At 47.5% G+C, this 25094-nt stretch overlaps 3 protein-coding genes across 3 annotated transcripts in view; 2 read left to right on the top strand and 1 right to left on the bottom strand.

Annotated features, from left to right (window-relative positions):
* Tmem181 (transmembrane protein 181) overlaps positions 1 to 8801 on the top strand; it is a 41296-nt gene extending 32495 nt beyond the window's left edge. The window contains exons 12-17 of the mRNA XM_028772736.1: positions 923 to 1025; positions 1425 to 1476; positions 3390 to 3472; positions 4299 to 4388; positions 4629 to 4695; positions 5455 to 8801. Coding sequence (XP_028628569.1) covers positions 923 to 1025; positions 1425 to 1476; positions 3390 to 3472; positions 4299 to 4388; positions 4629 to 4695; positions 5455 to 5533 — 474 coding nt within the window. The 3' untranslated portion in view covers positions 5534 to 8801. The remainder of the gene's footprint in view (positions 1 to 922; positions 1026 to 1424; positions 1477 to 3389; positions 3473 to 4298; positions 4389 to 4628; positions 4696 to 5454) is intronic.
* A 1469-nt stretch (positions 8802 to 10270) lies between these two features.
* On the bottom strand, positions 10271 to 17202 carry Dynlt1 (dynein light chain Tctex-type 1). The gene is made up of 5 exons (XM_028772734.1): positions 17119 to 17202; positions 14762 to 14803; positions 11486 to 11609; positions 11046 to 11123; positions 10271 to 10661 (listed from the first exon to the last, which is right to left on the bottom strand). The coding sequence occupies exons 1-5, from the start codon at positions 17143 to 17145 to the stop codon at positions 10591 to 10593; spliced, it is 342 nt and encodes a 113-aa protein (XP_028628567.1). The 5' UTR covers positions 17146 to 17202; the 3' UTR covers positions 10271 to 10590.
* Positions 17203 to 19737: 2535 nt separating this feature from the next.
* Sytl3 (synaptotagmin like 3) overlaps positions 19738 to 25094 on the top strand; it is a 70596-nt gene continuing 65239 nt past the window's right edge. The window contains exon 1 of the mRNA XM_028772720.1: positions 19738 to 19810. The gene's annotated coding sequence lies outside the window, so the exon portion shown is untranslated. The remainder of the gene's footprint in view (positions 19811 to 25094) is intronic.

The raw sequence follows: 25094 nt of genomic DNA, 5'->3' as shown, positions 1-25094 counted from the left end.
GTGACTAAGCCCCTTATGTTTCTTCATCTGTGAAATGGGGCAGTAATGGAATCTCTTCCATCACACAAGAGATGTGGAGCTCTTGGCCAAATGTAGACAGGATGATGCAGACAGGATAGCATCCTGAACTGTCGGTAGCCCGTCTCTTCCCAGCCAGGCAGTCAGGGATGTGAGAACATGGAGCATTCCACACCCTTTACTGAGGGACACAGCAGGGATCAAAGACTGCCAGGGTGCTGGGAACAGCTGTCCTGCCCCTTCCCCTTTATGAGGAAACAACCAGAATGAAGGTTCTTCCACAGCAGAAGCTGAACCCTGATCTTTGACCTGCAGTCCCAACCTCACTGCTGTGACCATGAGAGGGGGGCTGTGCTTCAGAGAGGGCAGGAAAAAAATAGAAACTCCTACCACAGGAGTCCCATAGCAGGCAGGCTCAGTGAGAAGAGCACATACCACCTAGAACCCGGCCCTCACCAGAGCCACTGACCTCTGACCCTCAGACAGGGGCTTTCCCATCCTCAAACCATGGAAGGGAATGTTTCCAGACCTTAGGTCTCGTAGAACCTTCCGTTCAGCACTCCTTTCTCAGGAACAGTCAAAGACTTGCATGAGGACCAGCTGGTCCAGCTGTAGGTCCTGTCAGCATGACCTTTGTCCTCAGTAGCACAGGGGTCAGGTCCCAACCCAGGCAAAAGCATCAGCCACCACCAATTGCTCAGCACACTCTGGCCTTGGGTTCTAGGCAGAGCTTGGGTTCATGTGGTCTTGATATGAGATGCCTGTGCTTCCTGATGCTGCAGCAGTGGAGGTGACCCAAGGCTCTGGGTCCCCTCTAATTATCCTGGGCTTCGAAGCCTGCGGGGTGCTAAAGGACACACACTCCAAGACCTGGTCTCAACCTCATCCACCTCCTTTTTTCCAGGGCATGAAGGTCTTCTTCATGGTGGTGGCCGCTGTATACATTTTATACCTTCTATTCTTGATAGTGCGGGCATGCTCTGAGCTTCGTCATATGCCTTATGTGGGTGAGTGCTGCTCTGGGAAGCATGGGGCACCAGGGGCCACACCCCCAGAAGCCCTTGGCCCTAGAAAGCCATGAGATTCCTCAGGAAGGATTGGCAATTTGGAGAGAATCCTTTAAAGTAGAAGTTGGTGATCCCTGGTGCCACAGAGCTGTGTGGGTTGCCTTACAGGGACCATTGATAACACTGCCCTTGACCAGGGCAAGCCACACGAGTGAGAGTCCTTTGCCTGGAACCCCTGTGTTGGGCCCTGCTGTATGTGGTCTTCCCCAGCCACAGTAGAACAGGCATAAAGCATGCAAGGGTGAGGGCCTGCCCAGGGGTGGCTTTGGTTTTGTTTTTGTGTTTCAAACTCTGAGGTGAGGTGGAATTTGCTAATGGGAGCATCTTCTTCTTTTTCAGATCTCAGGTTAAAGTTTTTGACTGCGTTGACCTTTGTAGTGCTTGTTATTAGGTAAGACTTTAGTGTGTGTGTGTGTGTGTGTGAGGGGGTGTTCATGTATACGTACGTCTGAGTGTGCTTGGGTGTGCGTGCATGTGAGTATCTGGGTGTGCTTGATTTTGATTGTACATGCATGTGTGTGTATCTGGATATGCATGTATGTATGTGTCTAAGTGTGCATTCATGCATGTTGGTGTGCTTGGGTGACATGCGTGTGTGTGTGTGTGTGTGTGTGTGTGTGTATGTGTAGTTTTGCTTTGGTGAAAATGCGTGTGTGTGTGTGTGTGTGTGTATATACAGTACATCTGGATGTGCTTGGATGGGCATGCACATGTGTGTCTGGGTGTGTATTTATGTATGTGGGTGTGCGTGCATCTGTTTGGCTGGAGCCAGAGGGTTAACATGAGTGTTTTCCTTTTTCATTTTCCACATTATTTTTTTAATGTGAACTAATTCATTAATTCATTGTATGTGTTGGGATGGTACATGTGTATGTGTCGGTCAGAGGAGAAGATGCAGATGTGTGACCCAGGGACAGCTCTCAGGCATCTTAACCTGCTGGGCTATTTTGTCAGCCCAGCTCTCTCTCTTTTTCTGGACCCAGAGCTCACTAATAGGTTAGGCTGGCTATCTGAAGTCTCTGTTTCTGCATGCCCCAGCCCCATTCCTTAATGCTTACAGATGCCCGCTGCCACTCCCACACTCTCAGCTTTTACCTGCGTGCCAGGCACCTGAGCTTAGGTCCTCACGCTGGCGTGACAGGCATCAAGCCTCCGAAGTCCCAGGACTTGTGATTATTTGACACTGTGTTGCCATTCTCCCTGTTATCTCTTTGCATGGAGTTAATTCAGGGTGTTTGTGGCCACAAAGTTAGAGGGCTGGTGTCTTAGTTGGTGTTTTATTGCTATGAAGAAACACCATGACCAAGACAACTTTCACAAAGGAAAACATTGAACTGGGGCTGGCTCACAGTTCCAAGGTTAGTCACTTATTGTATGGCGGAAGCATGGCAGCGTGCAGCAGACATGGTGCTGGAGAAGGAGCTGAGAGTTCTATATCTGGGGCCACGGGCAGCAGGAAAAGAACTGTGCCACTGCGCCTGGGCTTCCTCTAACAAGGCCACACCTCCTAATAATGCCAGTCCCTATGGACCAAGCCTGAAAACCCATGCGTCTGTGGGGCCAAATCTATTCAAACCACCACAGGTCCTGATCAAAGTTATATCCGTTATGTAACAGCTGGATGGTGGTGGTGCACACCTTTAATGCCTACACTCAGGAGGCAGAGGCAGGTGGATCTGAGTGTGAGGCCAGTCTGGTCTACAGAGCAAGCTCCAGGACAGCCAGGGATACATATACAAACCCTGTCTCAAGGGAGAAAACAAGTTATATAATGGCCTAGGTTACAAACGTCTCATCATAAATGCCCAGGCGTGTGAAACATGCTAACCCACATTTCCCTGCTCACTCCAAACCTTGCTAGGCACACACACTGTCACCCACATCACAGAGGCGTAGCCTGTGAAGTCACCTGAGGGATACCTGTGCATAGAGATCCTTTTGGTGCTGAGTACAGGACTCTGTGTGAGCAGTCAGCAGGCATCAAGGAGAAGCCACTGTCGGGGCAGGTGGCAGCCATCTACAAAGCCCTCCCCCAGGCAGCATTTGTTGGAATATGTTCTAAGGGATTGACTGGTTGCTTAGACTTGATCTCTGTTTCCTAAAATCTAAAGCTGTCCAGTGAGTATCTGCCCTGCTCTTTGGTTGCATTGGTTTTAGTTGCATTGGTTTTTTGTTGTGTTTTTCCCCAGAGCAAAAGTGACTGGGGGTGGGGTGTCAAATAGAATGTATATGGAAGTTTCCTGTTAAGGCTTGCTGGGGTGAGCCCTTCTGTGTTTCCACGTGGTGGTTTCCCTTCTCTTTCAGCATCGTCATCCTCTACCTAAGGTTTGGAGCCCAGGTGTTGCAGGACAACTTTGTAGCAGAACTGTCGGCTCACTACCAGAACTATATCCTTATCTCAGGGGACTGGGCCTTCAGGCCACCCTGTGTTCATGGTTGACACCTTAGCTTTGGGCATTTATGAGGGGATCAGTCAGCCCGTTATGACCTGTGTTCCATGGGCCTCCAGCATGCCTTGCCCTCTCTCTTGGCGTCCTGTTGGCCCTGGGAAGGGTGAGTTTCGTCATTGCTCCTCCTGAGGCAGGAAGCTGACACACAGCAGGGCTGAATCAGTGCCCAGGATGAGTCATTGCACAGCCTGGAGCCAAAAGGATGACCACACCAGACCACTCTCGGTGCCCTGCTGCTTGCTTCTTGTGGGCAGGCCTGAGACCCTGAGTCAGTCAGAGACAGACACACAGACACTCTGAGCACACACTGAGGACCAGCCAGGGATTGGAGTCTTTCCTGTGTGCTGACAGCACCTTCAAAGCTTGGTTCAGGTGCAGCCAGACGCCAGCATCACCATGGTCTCAGCTTGAGTCTGAGGGAAGGTTCATGTATGTTGAGATTCACGGAGCGTCTGTTCTATCACTTGTGACTGAGCTCCAGCTGTTGGGTGCTGGGGGTCTGTATTTGTGGAAGAGATAAGGACGTTCAGGTTTGCATTTCTCATGTCAGCAGACCTCAATCCCTTCTCTTCTTTGGGAGTTATGAACCTAGGTCCCTAGGAACTGAAGGGTCCCTGTGGCATCCAGCCCTGAGCTCAAGCTGAATCATCCTGGCATCTGGGCTGTGGACCCCCATGCTGGTTCATCCTGGAAAGGGCTGCTGGGGAATGGGAGGCAGAGGCTTGTGTGTCCAAACTCATGCTTCTCCCTTGACTGGCAACACCAGCTGAATTCCTGTCTTTCTACGGCCTGTTGAACTTTTATCTCTACACACTGGCCTTTGTGTACTCTCCATCGAAGAATGCTCTGTACGGTAAGCCACCACTGTGGGGGCTGCGTTGCATCGGCTCAGGTGTCCCCAGGTATAGGGCACTGTGACTCCCAGCACCTTCTGTTTGGACAGAGGCAGCAGGCAGCTAACTGGAATAGTACCTGTATCACAATCTCACAGAACGCCTCGGCCAAGTCCCTCTGGGGTTTGGGATCCTTCAGACTCCCACCTAAGCTAATAACACAAGATGCTCTTGTTAAAAAGGCTTCTGTTGTCTTTCAGAGTCCCAGCTGAAAGACAACCCTGCATTTTCCATGCTTAACGACTCTGATGATGATGTGATTTATGGGTAAGTCACCGCCACCACGCACATCCCGCCCGGCGCTGCATGCCTGCTGCATTGGCAGTATCTCCACGGCATTAGACTGTTAGCTGGGGGTGCCAGGAGCCTTATGGCTTTGCTTTGTGTCCCTCGCTTGGATTTAGTAGCATTCCATTTTGCGGAATGCCTGCAGGGTGTGGTAACTACAGAATTATTCTGGGGTGCCGAGAGTCAAGTTGGGGAGAGTGAGCAGTTTTAGTTGACCCTACGAGGGATGCTGTGAGGTGAGTTCCTTCAGCATAGCTGTCAGCATGAAGGCAGAGAGGCAGCCAAGGGCTACCAGATGGTGGCTGTAGAGTGACTTAGTGAAGTATCTGCTGTACACATGAGCACCCATGTAAAAATGCCAGGTTCTGGGCTAGGTGTGGTCATACATGCTTTTAATCCCAGCACTCAGGAAACAGAAGCAGGTGGATCTTTATGAGTTCAAGGCTACATAGTGAGACCCTGTCTCATAAAACAGCACTAGCCAGACCCAGTGTTCAGTGGTGCATACCTATAACCCCAACATTGGGGGGTGGGGACAGAAGGCCCCTAGGGCTCACGGGCAAGTCACTCTAGCAGAATCTGTGAGCTCCAGGTCCTGTGAGAAACCCTATCTCAAAACCTGAGGGGAAGAGGAATTGAGGAAGACCCCTGATAATGGCCTCTGGCCTCCGCACACATGTGCATGCACAGAGGAGAGCTGTCAGGGTAGCGGAGGGTCAAAGGTCTCTTTTACAACAGGAGTGACTACGAAGAAATGCCTCTGCAGAACGGCCAGGCCATCCATGCCAAGTGCAGGGAAGAGTCGGACAGTGACTGAGCCCTGGGCAGCAGATGGGACAGCAAGGGGGCTAGAGGCCTGCCTGCGTGATGCGTTCTGGCCCTCTCTTCTATCCGTTTGTGTCTGGACTCCTCTGTACACAAAGGTTTCCTGTTCCTTATTTGTTTACATATTTTTAAAAGAAAAACCAAATGGATTGAAATGTTGGGCGGAGTTTGCTGTGAGGGTAGCCCCACTATTTAAGAAAAGGGGCTGACTGGTAGAGAATTCAAAGGCATATCCTTTCCATCAATAATCAGGTGAAACGGAGCCTGTATGCAGTCAACGAGGAGAAATGACCCATGTTTAATAAAAAGAATTAGGTACTTTTTTTCCTTTTTAAAAAGCAGTTGAGTCTGTGGGAGGCTGGATGACCAAAGTCTCAGCGTGGCAGTGACAACCCTTTCCTCTCTGTGGCACTGTTCTTGAGTGCTCCACCCTCAAGGGAAGCCTGACCCCTGCCTGCCTCAAGCGGGCAGTCTGCGACCATCCTCTTGAGCACATGGGGTGGTCAGTGTGCCGACTCACAAGCGTCTGCAGGGAGCCTTTGATTGTGTTTGGTGAGCACATACAGGGTCATTTTCAGGAATGGTTGGTTGTCAGGTTCCTGTCCATCATTGCCCCCGAGCAGAAGTGACAGCAAAGTTGGACTCAGAGTAGGCTGGGAGCTGGGAGGAAGCCAAGGCGGCTACAGGCCAGTAGTGTGTGGGCAAGGTCCTTGTGTCATGGTGCTCATGAAGGGTCTGTGTACAGATAGGATTGGGTCTCCCTGTGCTTGAGGTAGAAAACGGGGTGGCCCTTCCCAGTCCAAGAGTTTCTGCATTTCCACTGAGTATGAAACCCTCAGAGAGCTCTTTTTTTTTTTTTAAACAATGAAAGCTACATGAAATACAACTGTATTAGAAATCCTTTATTGCCAGAAAGACTTTATGTTTAACATTAGGAACTAAAATAAAGAGAAAGTAAGACATTTTGGATGACTACAGAGACAGCTTCAGACAAGGGGACATGCCCCAAGGTCGGTCTGTGTCTGGAGTGTTGCTCTGTGGAGAACAAATGTCACCTGCACTGGTGACATTCAGCATTGAAAGTCCTGAGGGCCACTGCCTTCCATTCCGCTCCTCGGAGTTTCCCCACACAGAATGTCTCTGGGAACACCTGGTAACGGTCGCCATCCTGCCTGCCTCTGTCTTGGCAAATCCAGAGGCCGAGTTCAGGTAGATCCTCTTCAGGCAATACCACACTCCCGTCATCTATGCACCGACTCCAGTTGCCACTCTGAGCTGCAGGTTACTGTGTGGGCCAGACTCCAGGGATGGCAGCGGCTCTTCATGCTGCCTGTCTTCTTAAACTTCAACATACTTTAATATGGATTTCATGTGCATTGTTTTAAAAAACATAAAACAAAAACTTGTAGATATGAATGTTGGACTAGAACTGTCATTGCAAGGGTAACGGGTTTACATGATTTTTTTTACACTTGCTGTGATCCCTGTCTGTTGTCGAAGATACCGGAAGGGTTTGTTTCCAACCCTTCCCTTGCAATGGACCACTGCAACTGGCATTTTATGGACACTGACTTGTGCTGATCCTAAGATGTTTGAATATGTGAGAGTTTACATGTTTTAATCATTATAAATAAGTCTCCATGGTTTATAACACTATTTATCAGTGTAAGGTATTTTAAGCATTTAAAGAACAGCATCTGAAGTACAGACTTCAGAACCTTTAAAAACTGCCCTGTAGTATAATTATAAACTGATCCTAGTGTCTGTAAAACTAAGGGAACTTTTTTGCTGTTGAAATAGGAATTACAAAGAAGCACCCCCTACTGTCGTGTCCATCATGTATTATATGCTGGGTAACGCTCTGTTTACAGACTAAGACTTCAGTGTGTAGGTGGAAACTCAGGTGTTACTTCAAACACTAAACTCCACCGGGGACTTTTGATAGTAACCAGAAGACTGTTTTGTTCTGAGGGGATTAAAATTTACTAAGCCTAAGTTATAAATTTAAAGGGCTGACTAGTTCTTTCAGGGTAATGGTTTGAATCATACTGTCTTTGGGGTATTTTTTTATATTGGTCCAATCCAGGGCAACCTGGAAGGTGATGGCTCCCAGATTCCCTGGAGAGAGCTTCATTATCCCTGTGGATAGTAAATCTGCTTGATTTATTGTCAAATCAGTGCAGCAGTGATTTGGTGCCTTCAAGCCCCATCTGAAAGGCTAGAGAAGAGGGTGTGTAAACTTACATCTGAGGCTCACGAGGCGGTCTCTGTACACTTACAGACTGAAATAAGTTTAGGTGTGTAAAGCCAACCTGCAGATGGGCAGTTTATAAAGCAAATCTCACCAGCCTCAAGTGCTGAACCAGTGAAGGCACAGTTAGGATAAACAGGTTCAAATATGGTTACTAATCTTTATAGGAAAAACACAAGCACCCACTAAAGGGAGAAGTCCCTCCATGAGGAACAGACCTGAGACTTGATGTGTATTTGTATATTTGAGGGTTTGCCTTAGTGGTTAGATTGGGGGGGGGGAGGTTGTAGCCCTTCTCCCCCCACCCCCCAGGCCAAAGGGAAATTGATTTCGCCAGACACCTTGCTGAACGTTTCTTTTGGTGGTTTGGGTGCTTAGGTGCTACCATTCTATGATATATCCTGTGACACAGAACAGGTTACTTCCATTGTATGACACAGAGGGACTTTCTGCTTCTGAAAACTACCTTTTTACAAATGTCTGTAAATATCTGTCAGATAAACTCACTAGCCTCTAAGTCCAGAAGGAACACTGTTTGGACCATCAGTGGAACAGTGATATCTGAGCAGTCAGTCAAAGAATAAATGCTTATTTATGAAAAACTCAATAAACTTCACATTTTGGGATTTTGTACTAGATTTTTTGTTGCTGTGACAGAGACCTGATGAAAATCTCACAGAAGGAGTCACTAGCTCACCGGTCCATGGCTGGCTTCTTCCACCATGGGCCTATGATGAGGAAGAACAGGGTGCCTAGACTGTGTGGCCAAGTTACTCACGTGGCCAGGACAAGACAGGCGCCCTTACCCACTATGGATACTTGCTATAACCTGCTTCCTTCAGCAAGCTCCACCTCTGAGTTTCCAGAACATCCCCAAGTATCACTGCCAGATGAGAACCAGGTATTTGACACGCACCTGTAGGGGACATTTCTCATCCAAACCGTAACATTGTGACAGCTTCATTGTGACACTCTTATTCACCAATGTTAATATATTTCTAATTTTCAATCCTTTATGTACTTGCTTTTTATATGAATGCTTTAGAAAGAGGACCTCAGAGTCCACAGCAAAGCTCTTCTGCCAGGGATCCCGGGGAGACTGCTGGTTCAGTGGGTTAAGTGCTTACTTTGTGAGAATGAGGGCGCAAGTTTGGATCTGCAACATCCAGGTAAAAGCAGGCACAGTGGTGCGTGCCTGTAACCCCCGGGGCTGGGAAAACGGAGCAGAGACAGGTGGGTTCCAGTGGTTTGGTGGCCAGCCAGTTTAGCTCAGTTTGCTCCAGGTTCAGTGAGAGACCCTATCTCAGAAAACATGCTGGAACTAGACACCCACAGAAGACCATGCATGAGTGTGCACCCCTTCAGACACATGCACATACCAGGTAGTAATGCCAATCACAGTGTCTAAGACGTGGCCCACAATAAGTACCCCACAGTGGTCAACAGCCTAGTCTTTGGGGGGACCCCTTCTCACAAGGATTTGTGACTTGAAATTAACTGCCCTTTGTGATACCCAAACTAAGCATTGTTAAGAACAGCAATTCTGAAAGCATTCTCTATGTAGCTGCTACTAAAATACCAAGAACCTAGGACTGAAAGCTGCAGGGTAACAGGGCTGGGCAGAGCATGCGTAGGTCAGAGCTTACTGGCTTGCCCAACCTTCACGTCTAGGAAACAGGAACTAGGCTGTAGGATTGCAGCATGGCTAGGCTCCTGTCCTACGGGGGCAATGGGCGCATTTCCATCCTGGAGGACCAAGGCAGAACTGCATTTGTTTTGCCCTCTACTAAGAGGGCAAACATGTTTATCATATTGCTAGGGACAGAATCCCAGGAGTCGTGCCTCCTGTTCTTTTTGCTTCCTGACTTGTGCCACCTGAGGCAGCCAGTGCAACGAAAGTAAACTGATGGGCCAGTGAAACGGTGCAGCAGGTAGAGGGGCTGCCACCAACCCTGACAACCTGAGTTCTGTTCTGGGATCCAGTGGTGGAGAAAGCGCCAACTCGCACAAATGGCCTTTGACCTCCATGGGTGTACCATGGCACTCCCACAGTTGCCTTTGACCTTTGAACTCCACAGGTGTGCCATGGGACACTCTCGCTCTCACACACAAACATAATTAAAAATTAAACGGCTAAACTGATGTATCCCATTTTCCCAGACATCGGCCATTTTTCTAGATCTCTAAGTAAGGATACATGTCACAAGTGTCTAACCCACCCCTGAGGTCTGTGACCTCTCTCCAGCTCTGCCAGTGTCAGCACGTTTCATCATCACAGTAAGAAACAGGCCCATGGCTTCAGGCATCCCCTGCAAAGCTGGCTTTGCACTGTCCTGAGACCATCGGCCAGGTTCTGACCATTAGTTCAGGTATATGCTTATGTCAGCATGCAAAAGGCTAAAGCAACCTTTCTTCTTTGCCTCAAACTAATTCTGAAGGCAGTAGCCACAGATTCCAGGCTACAAAGAACACAAAAACTTTAATTTTGAATAATTTATTGTTCTAATAAAAGTATAAAGTATGGAAAATTAGTGTATCTGAATCATTTCAGAAAGCAGAGACATTTCCACTAGCAGACGTGAGTTTTTAGCACCTTTGAGAAGACAGTTAAGACAAGTGGTACTGCCCACCTCGGATGACAGGTAGCTGCTCGTCTGCCTGGCATCGTGTGGCTCCTGTGACTGGAGAGTCATTTGGTTCATTTCTCTACATTTTGAGAGTGCCACAGAACAACTTAAGGAGGAGGAAGGTGTTCGCCCAACATAGCTGGTGGTGAAGCTGGACCTGGAGGCTGGAGGTCAGATGGACAGTCCGAAGGTGCTGACGATGCAGTACATGGTCTTGTTCTCCCATCGGACTGTGCAACTCCCTGCGGGGACACAGACACAGGACATGAGGAGGCCCAGCAGATGCGGGTCCCACCGTGCCAGCGCTGCAGGGCACGCCTCCAACATACACAGGGAGGGACGTTATTAAAGCCTGACTTTACTTACAAATGGGCAAGCGCCCACCCACAAAATTTTTTTTTTTTTGGGGGGGAGTCTCACAGTGTAGTCCAGGCCTCAAACTCACAGAGATCTGCCTGTCTCTACCTTGCCAGTTGTGGAGTGTGCACCACTCCACCAGGCAATGGTAACTTACAGAAATGCACTGAAATTGAGACGTCTAAGTGCATACTTCACAGAACAGGGCTTAGCGCTGCCCACGGAGCTAGTGGGCATAACAACACTGTCTAGGAGGGTGAGAATCCTACCGTCCGTGGAGCTGTCCCAGAAGCAGGAACTTGCGGTGTGTAACCCAGCACCGTTCTTCTGCATGATCACACAGGTCACTAAAATTAAACAAATGTGTGTTAGGAAACTAAACAAACTTGTGTTAGAAAAACTGGCGCTGTACAAGGGCAGACTGTGCTGCCTCACTCTGACGAACAACATTATTTCCTTTCTCTTAACATGTTCTCAACATGTCTGATCAGACATCCTGTGATTGTTTGACATAATCCCTGAGACACTGGTGTTAGCCTGGCAGGCAAAGTGCATGGTGCTTTCACCACACAAGGGACCTGGTCCCAGAAGAAACCTTCTTGGAAGTTCGACAACCAACTGCTAAGTGACCTTTCTTCCAGCACCAGACACACCTCAGATCAGTATTTAAAGAACCTCTATCAAAATACACAAGATGAAAATCCATTACCAATGTATTTAAATGGTTTCCCCAGTTTGGTGAGTTGGCTCAAAGTCTGTTCTACAACATTAGTGGTCCACTGGTTGACTTTGCTGTGCTGGTAGGCATTACCACCGATGGCGCTTTCTATAGCCTAGGGGGGAAAAACACAAGAGATCATGGAGAGAACCCACCCACCACTCACCACTCACCCAACACGGCCCATAGCCCCCTAGAACTAAAGACAGAACTCTGAGATGTGCGCGCGTGCTTGGTCATGGGCCCCTCTGCACAGGTGGCTTCTCATCAGCATCATATGGCATCCCAGTTATGTTTACATTGGCTGAAGAGGGATGTTTTATAGAATCTGTCAGATGGACTCAACATTTCGACTGAACAAATGGACTGAATGTTTATGCCGCCATTCATCTCTAACAGTAAGCAACACTTTTTCTTGTTGAGGCAGCAAAATATTTTATTTTGCCAGCTTCTTAAAAGTATACTAGTCGGGGGCTGGAGAGATGGCTCAGTGGTTAAGAGCACTGACTGCTCTTCCAGAGGTCCTGAGTTCAATTCCCAGCAACCACATGGTGGCTCACAACCATCTGTAATGGGATCTGTTGCCTTCTTCTGGTGTGTCTGAAGATATCCACAATGTACTCATATAAATAAAACAAATAAATCTTTAAAAAAAAAGTACACTAGTCATTTTTAGCCAAAATAAAATATATAATGTGTATTAGATGACATTTTACTGGACGTTTGTACAACTGGCAACATACAACCTATCCAGTCTTGTAGTACCTGTGGCCTTGTTGTATGGGCTGTGTTACCACACTTTCCAGATAACTGAACCTCTCACACCCAAAGCTGGAGCTTGTGATAGCATTTCCCCTGGATTCCAGGGCTCCTGACAGCACAGCTCACTGTCCTATCCCTGGAATATCAGTGACTCTCTGGGTCTTTCTCCAGCATCCCCTCTCCCAGATGTCAGTGAGGCTCTGAGCAGCTCCCTCCCCTCCCCTTCTAACCTGCTGGAAGCCTGAGAATGAGTTTCAGGAGAGCCTAATGGCCTAACATAAAGACAGACACAGGTCCTCACTGCACACAGTGGAGAAGGAGTGGGTCAGACACTCCAGGCTGAGGGCAGCAACAGCTTTTGAGGGATGAACTATGGTTTCCACCTCCAGACTTGGGGCTCTGACCAGTCACGTTGACCCAGCTCCTCTGCCATGTCTGTCCACTCTAGGTTGAGAGCACACCGTGGGCTGAGGACTAGTGGTCTTGCTTTAATCAAGGTATGGCTAGACACCGAATACTGTCAGAGGAGGAAGAGCAAACCCCCTCCATGCACTATGAAGTCCAGTTTTTTGGGAGAAAGGAAGACTCTAATTTTGGGTCCACTCATATTCCAACTACCAAATATTTTTAAACAGCTTGAGGACAGAACTAACCGACTGCCAGGGCAAAAAAGCTGAGTCATCTCACGCTTCCTTGTGGACTTTTAATGTGCACTCTCAACCACCTGCTGCCTAGTAACGCAGTCTAAGTGGATACAGAAAACAGGAGGCAAAACTCATCCCTAACAAACCCACTCTATCCTTCCCAGTTCCCACTTAATCCACCACCTTCCTGCTTCCCACCTGTCCCACAGGAAACACTGCATGGAAGAAACAACAAAAGGCAAATTTACACTCCCTGCAGAGCACCAGAAAAGTCACACAGGATGTTGAGCAATGTACATGAGAGAGAAAACCATCTTGGTTTTGGAGACTTCTCACAAAACAGAGTGTGGTTCTTTAACACTCTGGCACAAGTCAAGAATGGGCATCGAGAATCTCACATTGTAGTCAGTCCAAAATTACTTCGGGGAACCTCAAATGGGAAGAAGGGTTTATTCTAGCTCCCTGTCCATGACGGTGGCAGAGTCCTGGCAGTCAGCGCCTGAGGCAGCTGATCACAGCGGCAGTCTGGAAGCCAAGGCAAGGACTGCTGGGCTTCAGCAAGCTTTCTCCTTTGTCTTCAGGTTGGGACCCTCCCAACCTGTGGAACAGTGCCGCCCACATCCTGGGTGGGTCTTTTACCTCAGCTAGCCTAATCTAGACAATTCTTCACAGATATAAAATGCAGTGACCAGCCACCTCACATTCCTGCCACCATGATGGACTGTCTTCCCTTCCAACCATGAGCCAAAATCAACCCTTCTTTCCTAAACTCTGCTTCTGTCGGACACTCTCACAGTGTCCCAACTCCTTTTGCCTTTGTCCACCTTGTTTAAGAGAATTACTATGGTATCAATAATGTATTTAAAAATGTAAGAAAAACCTATGAATAACCTAGAAAAACCTAGCTGTATCTCCAGGTCCTGAGTTCCGTACGTTGTTACATTTTCTCTGCAGTTGCTCTTTCTCATCAAACGCTGGAGACATTTATGTGTGTCATGAGTCTTCATGCTACAAGGTTACAGAGTCTGCCTCCACACTTTCTAACGCTATGTACTTCTTGATTGGTTATATAACTTATATAATATAGTAATTTTTGCTTAGATATAAAGTAAAAATGTTTGAAATGTCAAACCACACAGGCTCGATAGCTCTTGAGATTTTTTTCCCATTTTAACTCACATGGTGTTCTCCTTCATACATGCTGTGCTGGTTCCTTTTATGTCAACCTGACTGACACAAGCTCAAGTCATGGATAGGAGGGTACTTCTTCAATTAAGAAAGTAACTCCATAAGATCTAGTTTACGACTTTTAAAAAATATTTTTAATGATTTATTTATTTATTTAATGTATGTGAGTACTCTGTTGCTCTCTTCAGACACACCAGAAGAGTGCATCAGATCCTATTATGGATGGTTGTGAGCCACCATGTGGTTGCTGAGAACTGAACTCAGAACCTCTGGAAGAACAGTCAGTGTTCTTAACCGCTGAGCCATCTCTCTAGCCCATAAGACATTTCCTTAATAAAGGGTTGACTGGGAAGGGCCTGCCTATTGTGGGCAGTGCCATCCCTAGGCTTGTTGTCCTGGGTTCTATAAAAAAGCAGGCTGAGCAAGCCACGAGGAGCAAGCCAGTAAGTAGGTCCTTCCATGTCCTCTGCATCAGCTCCTGCCTCCAGGTTCCTGCTTGAGTTCCTGTCCTGACTTCCTTTGATGATGAACTGTGATATGGAAGTGTAAGCAGAATAAACCTACCTTTCTTCCTCAAATTGTTGTGGTCCTGGTGTTAAATCACAGTAACAGTAACCCTAACTAGACACATAGTATCAATCAAACCTTGGAAAACGCCTGTGTCTCCTCTTACCTCCTTTACGATGCTGCTCACTTCATCAACCACAAACGCAGTCTGTTAAGGAAGGAAATGTAGGTCAGCTTGGTTTAAAAGAGCTTTCTGCACAGCATCAACAAGCACACAATGAGATACTGACCGGAACTTAGAAATCAGGCTCCCGAATGTGCAGACGAACCTCAGAGCCCAGAGGTGTGAAGCAGCTGTCTGAATGCACACTGCTCGAGAGCCAAGTGCCACTTCAAACTAGAACCCTCTCTCTGCTTCCCCTGCAGCTGACTGTCAGCACCAGCAGCCCGTACAGGTGCCATATTATGAGCCACTCCACTGCCATACAAAGCAGCTGAAGAAATGTAAGTAACCCATTGTAAAGATGGCGCATTCTCTTCCGTGACGTGGCTATGTGCTCATCCTTCTTTTTTTGTTTGTTTGTTTGGTTGGTTGATTGGTTGGTTTTTCGAGACAGGGTTTCTCTGTGTAGCCCTGGTTGTCCTGGAACTCACTCTGTAGACTAGGCTGGCCTCGAACTCAGAAATCAGCCTGCCTCTGCCTTCCAAGTGCTGGGATTAAAGGGGTGCGCCGCCGCCACCACCACCCAGCGCTCATCCTTTTCTTAGTCCTATGAACTACTCCAGGACTTCACTGGCGGGCTGCTAGCAGCAAGGTGATGCCCGAGATAGTTTTCTTAGTCTTCTTTTAATATAACACTGGATTTGAATGGGTGTGAGGGTTTCCTGAAAACATTAGCCAGGCACTAGCCTGCCAGTGTGCTGCTTACATGAGAACAAATGAACTAGTCCAAGTTCTGGGATATCCTTAGCACTGAACATGCCCTGGATAGCGCAGCCCACATAGGCAGTCACTCAGTCCTGTTTTATTACAGACTTTCCTGGCTGCTGACCACAGTGGACCCTGCCCTGTTTTACTATTAAGTAATGCCCCTTTCTCTTCAGGAGAACAAGAATTGACCACCCAAAGCCATCTCCCTTGCTAGGCCCCCCAAGAAGTCAGTTGGAAACAAAGCCGAAATCACTGAAATGGGAAAATGTGGTGATCTTCCAGGGTATGTCAACTGAAAGGCTCTTCCTAAGTGACTACAGTCATCTCAAGCTACAAGGCACAGTCCTTGCATAACTTCCCACACAGTTAAAGTAAGAAAGTAACAGAAGAGAAGTTGTATTGAAGCCAGTGGGCACTGCCAGCTGCTACAAGAAAGGGAAGTGAGCTGAGGAGAACCTGGGAAGTTTCCTCCTGCAGCCGACGCTCTGTGTAAAACACAGACCACTGTCCAGGCACTTCACAGATGTCAGCTTCACAGATGCCAGCGTCAGCCGGTTCACGTGTACAAGCTAGAATTACAATGAGGTTTTTGGGGCTGCTTCTTCACATGGCCATTTCCTTTCTATAAAGTTTAACTGGCCATGACTACCATACATGAGATCGCTGGCCAAACAACCCCTTTGCTGTCTGCTTCTGAATTGTGGTTTGAGATTCAGAATGTTCCTGATTGCCATAAAGTGTGTTGAGAAAATAGACCAAAACTGAAAGTTTTTGGTAAATGCAAATGTCTTATTCTTCCCTAAGAATATCCTTAGTTGACACTTTAGAAATGTCAAAAAGAGGAAGTGTTAGGGGTTTTTATTATTATTTTTGACAAATTGTGTGGGATTTTATTGAGTTTCAACAAAGATTATTCAGGAAGAAAATGAGCAACTATTCTATAACGGGCATCCATTCAGCTGTTTCTCAAATGCATGTCAGCAGCACGAAGGAAAAGACACTTTGACAACACATCATCAAGGCGAGTGGCCAGGTCACTAAGGCACTGCATTCTTTCCCCCACAAGAATGAGAGATCCCGTTACTATCTTAAACTGAAATGAAATGTACCCAGTCGCTGTGGCCTGGGTGGGAGGGAGCGCTGCACTGAAGGACAAGGTGCGGCACCGAGACAAAGGCAGGTTCTGTTCGCACATCGGTACTTGGCAGACGGACAGTCTGGACAGCAGACCCCCACTGCAGTCACCGGGAGCTGGCCCTGCGCGCCCGGGTCATCATACGTGCCACAGCAGGATGCCTCCTTTCCCAACCACGGCCCCGGCTGGGGTCTGAAGCAGTGCGGAAGGGGTAGAGTGATGTCATCCTCCCGGCGGACGCCGTGAACCCCACCGAGACCACGAAACCCGTCTCCGCGAACCGCGGGCACCGCCCACGCGGGAAAGACGCTGAGTGGCCGCTGGGAACCGCCACCCAGGCTCATCAGCCCCGGGCCAGGTGGCTGTGAGCAGAAGGAGCTGCGTCTTCCCAGGCGGGACCCCGCCACACCCGGATCTCGGCTGCCACCCTCCCTCCCGCGGCCCAACCCGAGGTTACCTCCTCGGAGGCCTGGAAGTCTTCCATCTTTCCTCTAGCGCGTCTCCTTCGCCCGCCGAGTAGAGTGGACTGCGCAGGCGCGCTTAGGCCACGCTCACTCCGCCCCGCCCCCCGCGCGCCAAGGACCCTGACCACTACCAATAACCACCCACGTTCTAGGGCCTCGCCCCACTACCAAAGGCTCCGCCTACCTCCCGGCCACTCCCACCAGTGGCTCCGCCCACCCTTCGGCCCCGCCTGCTTGCTCTTCTTCGGTCTCCAAGTAATAGCGCGTGACTCTGAGCCCTCGGGGATGTGGTTTCCAAAGCAAACTGTCAGAGCCACCTAACCTCTCTCTAAACTCTTGACAACCCAAACGAAACAAAGGAACAAAAGCTGGTCTCAGAGTGGAAGAAGGTCTTGGCCCTCCCTCCCGCTCAAACTATAGAAATTGAAACTTTCAAACAAGTCTTGACTAGGAACAAATTGTAAAATGATTTCCAACAGTATAACACGTTGGTTTCTTCTTGGGGTTCAGGATAGTCCAGCTATCTGAACGAGTTCTCATGTAAGAAGCACACTGGCAGGCTAGTGCCTGGCAAATGTTGTTTTCAGTAATCCACCTGATCCCGTGGACAAGCTGATGTCACCACTCTTTTGGATTTGATCACTTTGAAATCTGCTCTATACCTGCTCATTTTCTACACCCAGTCACATCTGTCTCTGCCAACACCACGACCTGCTGCTCATGGTAGTGAGAAGCCTCAGATGAGAGTCTCTAAGCTTCCCTAACTGTGCCCCTCTCGCAGGAAGTTTCCTTCTTAACCCAAAGCTATATTTTTAAATGATATACTTGGGCATATACCCTTTTCTTGAGTAGCAATGAGGTTTTAGCTTTTTTAAATTGAAGAGAAGGCCTAGAGAGATGGATCATCAGTTAAGAGCCCACCGGCTCTTCCGGAGAAGCTTGGCTCCCAGCACACATCTGAGGCAGCTCTCATCCTGTAACCAGTTCTCCAAGGGGACTGGTGTCTTCTTCTGGCCTCAGCAGAAAGCGTACATTCACACAGACACATAAAATAAACAATAAGCCCAGTCTTCACATCTCTGTTTCACAAATAAATCAATTTTTAAATGAATAGAAATAACCTAGGTATGGGTGGCACACTCACGTAATCCCAGCACTTGGGAAGGTGGGACAGGTGGCTAGCTTGGGCTATGAAGCAAGGAGAAGGTAAAAACAACAAAAACAAAAGAGAAGATCTATATTCTCTTAATGTATCCTGCTGTTATGATCCGAGTCATGTCCCCTACCCCCAAATCCATTCACACTCCAGAGTGTGACTTTATTTGGAGATGGAACCTTTAAAGAGGTTTCATTAAAATGAAATGAAGTCCTGCGTGAGCCCTCAGCGGACTTGACTCGTGTCCTTATAAAGAGTTCAGGACACAGACAGGTATCTGTAGACTACCATGTGAAGACACAGGGAGATGGCCGTCTGTAAGTCAATGGCGTAGGCCTTCAGAAAAGAATGATTCTCTAGCCGGGCGGTGGTGGCGCACGCCTTTAGTCCCAGCACTTGGGAGGCAGAGGCAGGCGGATTTCTGAGTTCGAGAGTTTGAGGCTAGCCTGGTCTACAGAGTGAGTTCCAGGACAGCCAGGGCTACACAGAGAAACTCTGTCTCAAAAAAAACCAAAACAAACAAACAAAAAGTCTCATTCAACTTTGCCCTGATCTTAACCTTGGACTCCCAAACTGTGAGAAAAGAAATTGCTACGCAAGCTGCCCTTCCTGTGATATTTGTTATGCAGCTTGAGCAGACTGGCACATCCACTTTTTAGGCAATGATTCTCATTTCAAAGCATTGTCTCTCAAATATTCCCCCCGGCTGGGGGAAGGCATCTCATAGTAGAAGTAGAGATGGAGAAAAGGGAGAGAGAAAAAGGAGGAGAAAAAAGATAGAGAGAGAAAGCAAATTCATTTCTTTTTTTTTTTTTTAATGGTTTTTCGAGACAGGGTTTCTCTGTATAGCCCTGGCTGTCCTGGAACTCACTCTGTAGACCAGGCTGGCCTCAAACTCAGAAATCTGCCTGCCTCTGCCTCCCAAGTGCTGGGATTAAAGGCATGCACCAGCACTGCCCTGTGCAAATTCATTTCTTATAAGAATTAATGGGCCCACTCCCAGGCTGCTGCTGTTAATCTAGCCCTGAGAGTAGAGACCCTGTGGCCTTCTCTGCCATGGCAGTTACATTTGAATAAGTTTGAGAAGGGACAGCCATACAGAACATGACAATTTTGCTTATGATTTGCATACTATTCTGTATGAATGTTAACCTTCAAAAAAATTACCCCAGAAATGCCCATGACAGTCCATGAGAAGCTGTTCTTTGTGGTGTCACTAGTCATACATCTGAGGTCACACACAGGAAATACACTGGGCTCTGCTGGGCGTTTGGGGGGGGAAAGATGAGACATTTCACTGAAGTCTCTTATCTTCTAGTTTGCAATATAAAATCCTTGTGTGAGCTCCTCTGCATAGCATTAGGATGTCTCCACTGTCTGGGTCCTTGGTGAAGCGGGATTAGCCACAGACATATTTGGGATAACCATGTAAATCATCGGCCTCAGCCCGTGCCTGACAGGAAGGAAGGAGACACACAAGTCAGTGATTGAAGAACTGACTTCCTCATCAGGACACCATCCTGATTAAGGTAGGATGAAGCCCCAAGTCTACATGGGGGCCTTTCTCATGTGGTAGGTGATCACAGTTGTTAGAGCTGTCCCTAAATTGATAGCAAGAATAAGTAAGTGATTGCGTTGAATAGGAGACACTGAAAATGTAATGATGAGCCCAGCAGTGGTGGTACAAGCCTTTAAACCCCGCACTCAGGAGGCACAGGCAGGTGGTTCCCTGTGAGTTCACGGCCAGCCTAGTCTACAAAGCAAGTTCCAGGATAGGTTGAGCTACACAGAGAAACCCTGTTTCAAAAAAAAAAAAAAAGAAAGAAAAGAAAAGAAAAAAAGAGAGGAAGGAAGGATGTTTTAAATGATATCAGGAAAGTAATCTAAGATTTAAAGAACAAAACACAAGACAGTTTACCAAAACCATGTGGCATAGAATATCATCTGGCTTCCTTGGCTTTCAAGGTTTTATGTTCACCACTTGTTTTATTCTGAATCAACTTCACTGATTTAGGCTGTTTTCATCAACCTTGACCTGTAGTTTGAAGATGAAAGATAAATATAATTTTACAATAAAGAAATGAAGTTGCCCAGGACCTACTTTAAACCCCTTTAATCTATGTATCTTGACAGGTTCTCACTTTGTAGAGCTTTCTGGCCTGGGCTTACTATATATAGACTAAACTGGCCTCAACTTCATTATAGATAAACCAGGCTGGCCTTGAAATCACAGAGATCCACCTGCCTCTGATTCCTGAGTACTGAGATGAAAGGCATACACCACTAGACCCTTACAATTTTCTTAATTGAGCTTCCTTCAACCCCAAATAGATACCTCAGTAAGACATAGGTTGTCAAAGGAAAATGTATATTAGATCTTACAGTTCTATGTACAGTAGAGTTGATAGAGAAAAAAAATCATTCAGCCAAGATAATTGGGGACTATATAACTTCTTAACTTCCGAATCCAGACAAAGAATCAGGTTTCAGAGGTGAACAGATCTAGGTCCCAGTGTGACTTCAGGCAAATTACCAAATGCCCTGCCTCCATTTTCAAATCTGTAGAGTGGGTGTGCTGACTTCAGCCTGGCACAGTGACCTTTAGTGTATAACGTACTTGCTAGAATGTGGGGGCCTAGAGGGAGCACTAGGTAAACAGTGGCTCTCCCAACAACAACAACAAAATGTAGTGACAGGAGTCTGTGGTTGCTATGGCAACATTGTGCTAATTTTTACTTCTTTGACCTTCTGTGTAAAGAAGTCAAGTTTAAACCATGAAAATCATGATTTTTTTCTCTTTCTCTCTCTTTTTTTTTCTTTCACTCTGATTCTATAAGACGATGGGAGGTGCAGGGGAAAGCTGGGTGGCAAGAATCCACCAAAAGGAGGACCACGCATAGCATTCCCACAGAGAGCCATGGTTCTGCGCCACTGGGCTAGCCTTCCGGGGCTTTAGGCATATGCTTATATCTTAATGCCCTGTTATGTTCTAAGGGATCTGAGGCTGAGCCACCTTGTAGAAACTGTCAACATGAACATTTAAGAAATGGGACCTTGGCCAGGGCTTTGCTGGCCTCCCCAGAAAACCCACCAGCGATTAATGCTAATCGGCAAAGATAGACTTTTTGACACACAATTCCCTTCCTGTGCACGGCTTTCTGATAATGCTCATTTATGCAAAATCTTGGAAGCCTGTGAATGGGAGCCCAGTTCCAGCTGGAACTGGAGATAACCGCTCGTCTTTATTCCTCATCTGCCTTGGGTGGGCTCATGTTCTTTGTGGCTGTCAAAAGCCTCCCTAGAGAAGCTACACAAGGAACATAAAGGGTGTGATTTCTCAGGGACAGCGTTCAGGTCTGTTTGGTCACTCGGCTTGTCCTTTGCTTCGGAGGCAGAAGTGTGTTCTCACACTGAAGCTGAGAAGATTCTAAAAAAAAAAAAAAAAAAAAAAAAAAAAAAAAAAGAAAAAACAAAAAAAAGAAAAAAGAAAAAGAAAAAAAAAGCTGTGGTGGACCGCTGGGCCTGAAAGCTCGAAGCTCTGTCACGGAGAGGCTGTGGCTTGCAGGCTGTGAGACCAGAGCTGGGCGGGACGGAGCTGGGCGGGGCGGGACAGTGTGTTCTCAGGCACGCATGCTGCTACCCGCTCACTTCCCTTCTGCTGTCGAGTTGCCCCGACACAGAACTGACGTCTATTTCCTTTGGTTCAGTGGCTGCCAGCTCAAAACACACATCAGTAGGTAAAGAAACCAGGGCCTGAGTACAAACAGGGACCGCCTCCCCCTCATCCCTTTGTCTTTCAACTCTCCATTTTCCTGTTCTTGCCCCCTGGTGCCAAAGTCAAGGTCAGCTGCCAGGCCCAGGACAGCAACAAGCTTATGTTTCCATAGCAGGAATAAATACAGGCATGTGTCAACCACAGGGACATGTTTTGTCCCAAAGTGTGAGGTTTGCTGATATTGTCACTGTGCAAAGGCCACAAAGCATAGCGGCTACGACATCCCCAGAGGAGACAGTGTTATGGACCTGCATGGTGGTTAGCTTTAATTGTCAACTTGCCCCAGCCTAGAATTCCCTGGCAGGAGAGTTCAGTGAGGGATTGTCTACGTTGTGACGGTCTGCAGGCATGTATGTGAGACGGAGTTCCTTGATTTAGTTAGTTGATGTGAGTGATACCGTCCCCTAGATGAGGGAGAAAGCGGGGTCCTGAACTGTATAAAACTGAGGCGATTGAGCCGATCACAAAAATTAATTAATTAATTAATTAATAAAAATAATTAAGCAAGCAGGCAAACTTGCACGTGCCCATTCTCTCTGCTTTGTCTATGGTTGTAGCGAGCGTGTCTGTAGAGCCTGCCTTGACTTCCCTGCGGTGAACTCTGCAATTGTTGAAACCAACCCCTTTCTCTCTGCTGCTCTTGTCGGCGTAATGGAAATGAAGCCGGGACAGGCTGCTGTTCTATGTGAGGTCTCTCTTTATAGCTGTGTGACTTTTTCCATCATAGATGCCACCTCTGTGCCCTGGTCAGCCCTCCCTGGTTCTTTCGGCTCTTTCTTCCCTCCCATTAAAGCGTGCTACATATATGTGCAGGGAGGCCTTTGGTTGGTGGTTCAGACTCTGAGAGACCCAAGGATCCAGGTTAATTAACTCTGTTGGTCTTCCTATAGAATTCCTATCCCCTTCTGGGCCACAATCCTTCCTATTCTTCCATAAGAGTCCCTAAGTTCTCACCACTGTTTGGCTGTGGGTGTCTGCATCTGTCTGAGTCAGCCACTGGATGGAGCCTATTTTATTGGTAGCCTTGACTGGCTTGGCCTTTCTTAGTAGACCAGGTTAACCTTGAACTCACAGAAATCTACTTGCTTTTGCCTCCTTGGTGCTGGAATTAAAGGCCTGTGTCACAGGACTCAGCCCTTGATTGTTAATTAATGTGGCACTACCCACCCTGATATGGGCGGACTGTTTCATTGACTGGGCCCTGAACTATGTTAAAGAAAATGAGTAGGCGCAGGTGGCATATATACATTCATTCCTCTTTGAGGCTTTGAGTTCCTCCTTTGACCTTCCCTGCATTATGAACTGTGACCCGGAAGTGTAAGCCAAATAACTCCGCCCCTCATCCCAAACTGCTTTTCGTCAGGGTGCCTGCCTGTTGTGTGTGGGAACAGAAATGGAACGGCTTATTACTGTAACTTCTGTATTACTAATCTTTCATGCCTAATGAATATTTATACCTAAAACTTTATTAGAACTATGACAGAAAAGACACTATATGCAGGGTGGGCGTGGTCTGTGCTTCCAGGCACCAACACAAGGGCTTTGGTCAGTCCTGGGTGGTGCTGCTGTGCCTGTATAGAAATCCCTCAGCCGGGCAGCGGTGGTGCACGACTTTAATCCCAGCACTTGGGAGGCAGAGGCAGGCGGATTTCTGAGTTCGAGGCCAGCCTGGTCTACAGAGTGAGTTCCAGGACAGCCAGAACTACACAGAGAAACCCTGTCTCGAAAAACAAAACAAAACAACAACAACAAAAAAAACCTCAAAAAAAAGAAAAGAAAAAAAGAAAGAAATCCCTCAGACTGAGTGCCCTGTGCCACACATCCCTAGAGAAATGGCTTCCTTTCCTCCTCCTCTCCTTCCTGAACAAACGAGATTATAGACATCGTAGGAAACTGGGTCTGGGAGGTCTCGGGGCTCTCACCATGACGTTGTGGCTGTCTGTATGAGATCATTGGCTTGTAATCATTTCTAGTGTTCGTTTAGGAATGATTCAGGTTTGCCTGTGTGCTTCAGAGTTCTGAAACTGCAGCCTTCTGTATGTATTCGTTCCCCTACTGTCTCTCCCTTGCTGCTTCCTGCTTCTGCCTTTAGTAAACCTTCCGGTCCGTGTGCACAAGGTTTCTCAGTTCAAGCTAGGCACTGGGTACCTCCTACTCCAACCCAATACCCCCATTAGAGAAAAACACACCAGCATAAAAATGAAACTGAACCCACTATGGAGAAATGCAGAGTAGAGTAGGGTCTAAGGGTGAAAGGGGTGATAGATTCTGATTGGAAATAAGGCAAAACTGAAGCGTTTGGCACTCCATGTGGCTCTCCCAAGACTAACATGTCGTAGTGTTCTCTTGCTGTGGTGAAACACCGTGACCCAAAGGCAAGTTGGGGAGGAAAAGGTTTATTTGGCTTACATGTCTGTTCATCACAGAAGGAAGTCAAGACAAAAACACGGAGGCAGGAGTTAATGCAGAGGCCATGGAGGGGTGCTCCTTACTGGCTTTCTCCCCATGGCTTGCTCAGCCTGCTTTCTTGTCGAATCCAAGACCACCAGCCCAGGGATGGCCCTACCCACGATGGTCTGGGTCCTCTCCCCTCAATCATTAATTGCCCACAGCCCGAACTTATGGAGGTGTTTTCTCAGTTGAGGTTCCCTCCTCTCAGACTACTATAATTTGTGTCAAGTTGATAGACATCTAGCCAGCACACGGCACTTCCTGTCTCCCATACCACGTGCTGCATTCTTCGTCTGTATCTATACATCACTGCCACAGGCCTAGGAACATCCGGGTGTCCCTCTGATTTGTGCATAATAATATTAAGTCTTGGGTGGGAGGAGTTATATAAGTTGCCCAAGACCTCAACGGTGAAGCAAATGACAGAACAGGGCTACTTACAGGACAGTAGCCTCTTATTACCCTCAGTTGTTCAGAGTAAATGAAATTTAGTTGGCCAGAAGGAAGAGTTGACAAAGTATGGAAAAGCATATGATGTGATGTGTTCAATAGTCTGTGGTTGCAGGGGGCGGGGCGTAGAGCAGGGG

This window comes from Grammomys surdaster, unplaced genomic scaffold (genome assembly GCF_004785775.1).
Source record: "Grammomys surdaster isolate TR1022 unplaced genomic scaffold, NIH_TR_1.0 218, whole genome shotgun sequence".
In the NCBI taxonomy this organism is placed as follows: Eukaryota; Metazoa; Chordata; class Mammalia; order Rodentia; family Muridae; genus Grammomys; species Grammomys surdaster.
The sequence above is the reverse complement of the archived record's forward strand: the minus strand, read 5'-3'. Positions and strand labels throughout refer to the sequence as shown.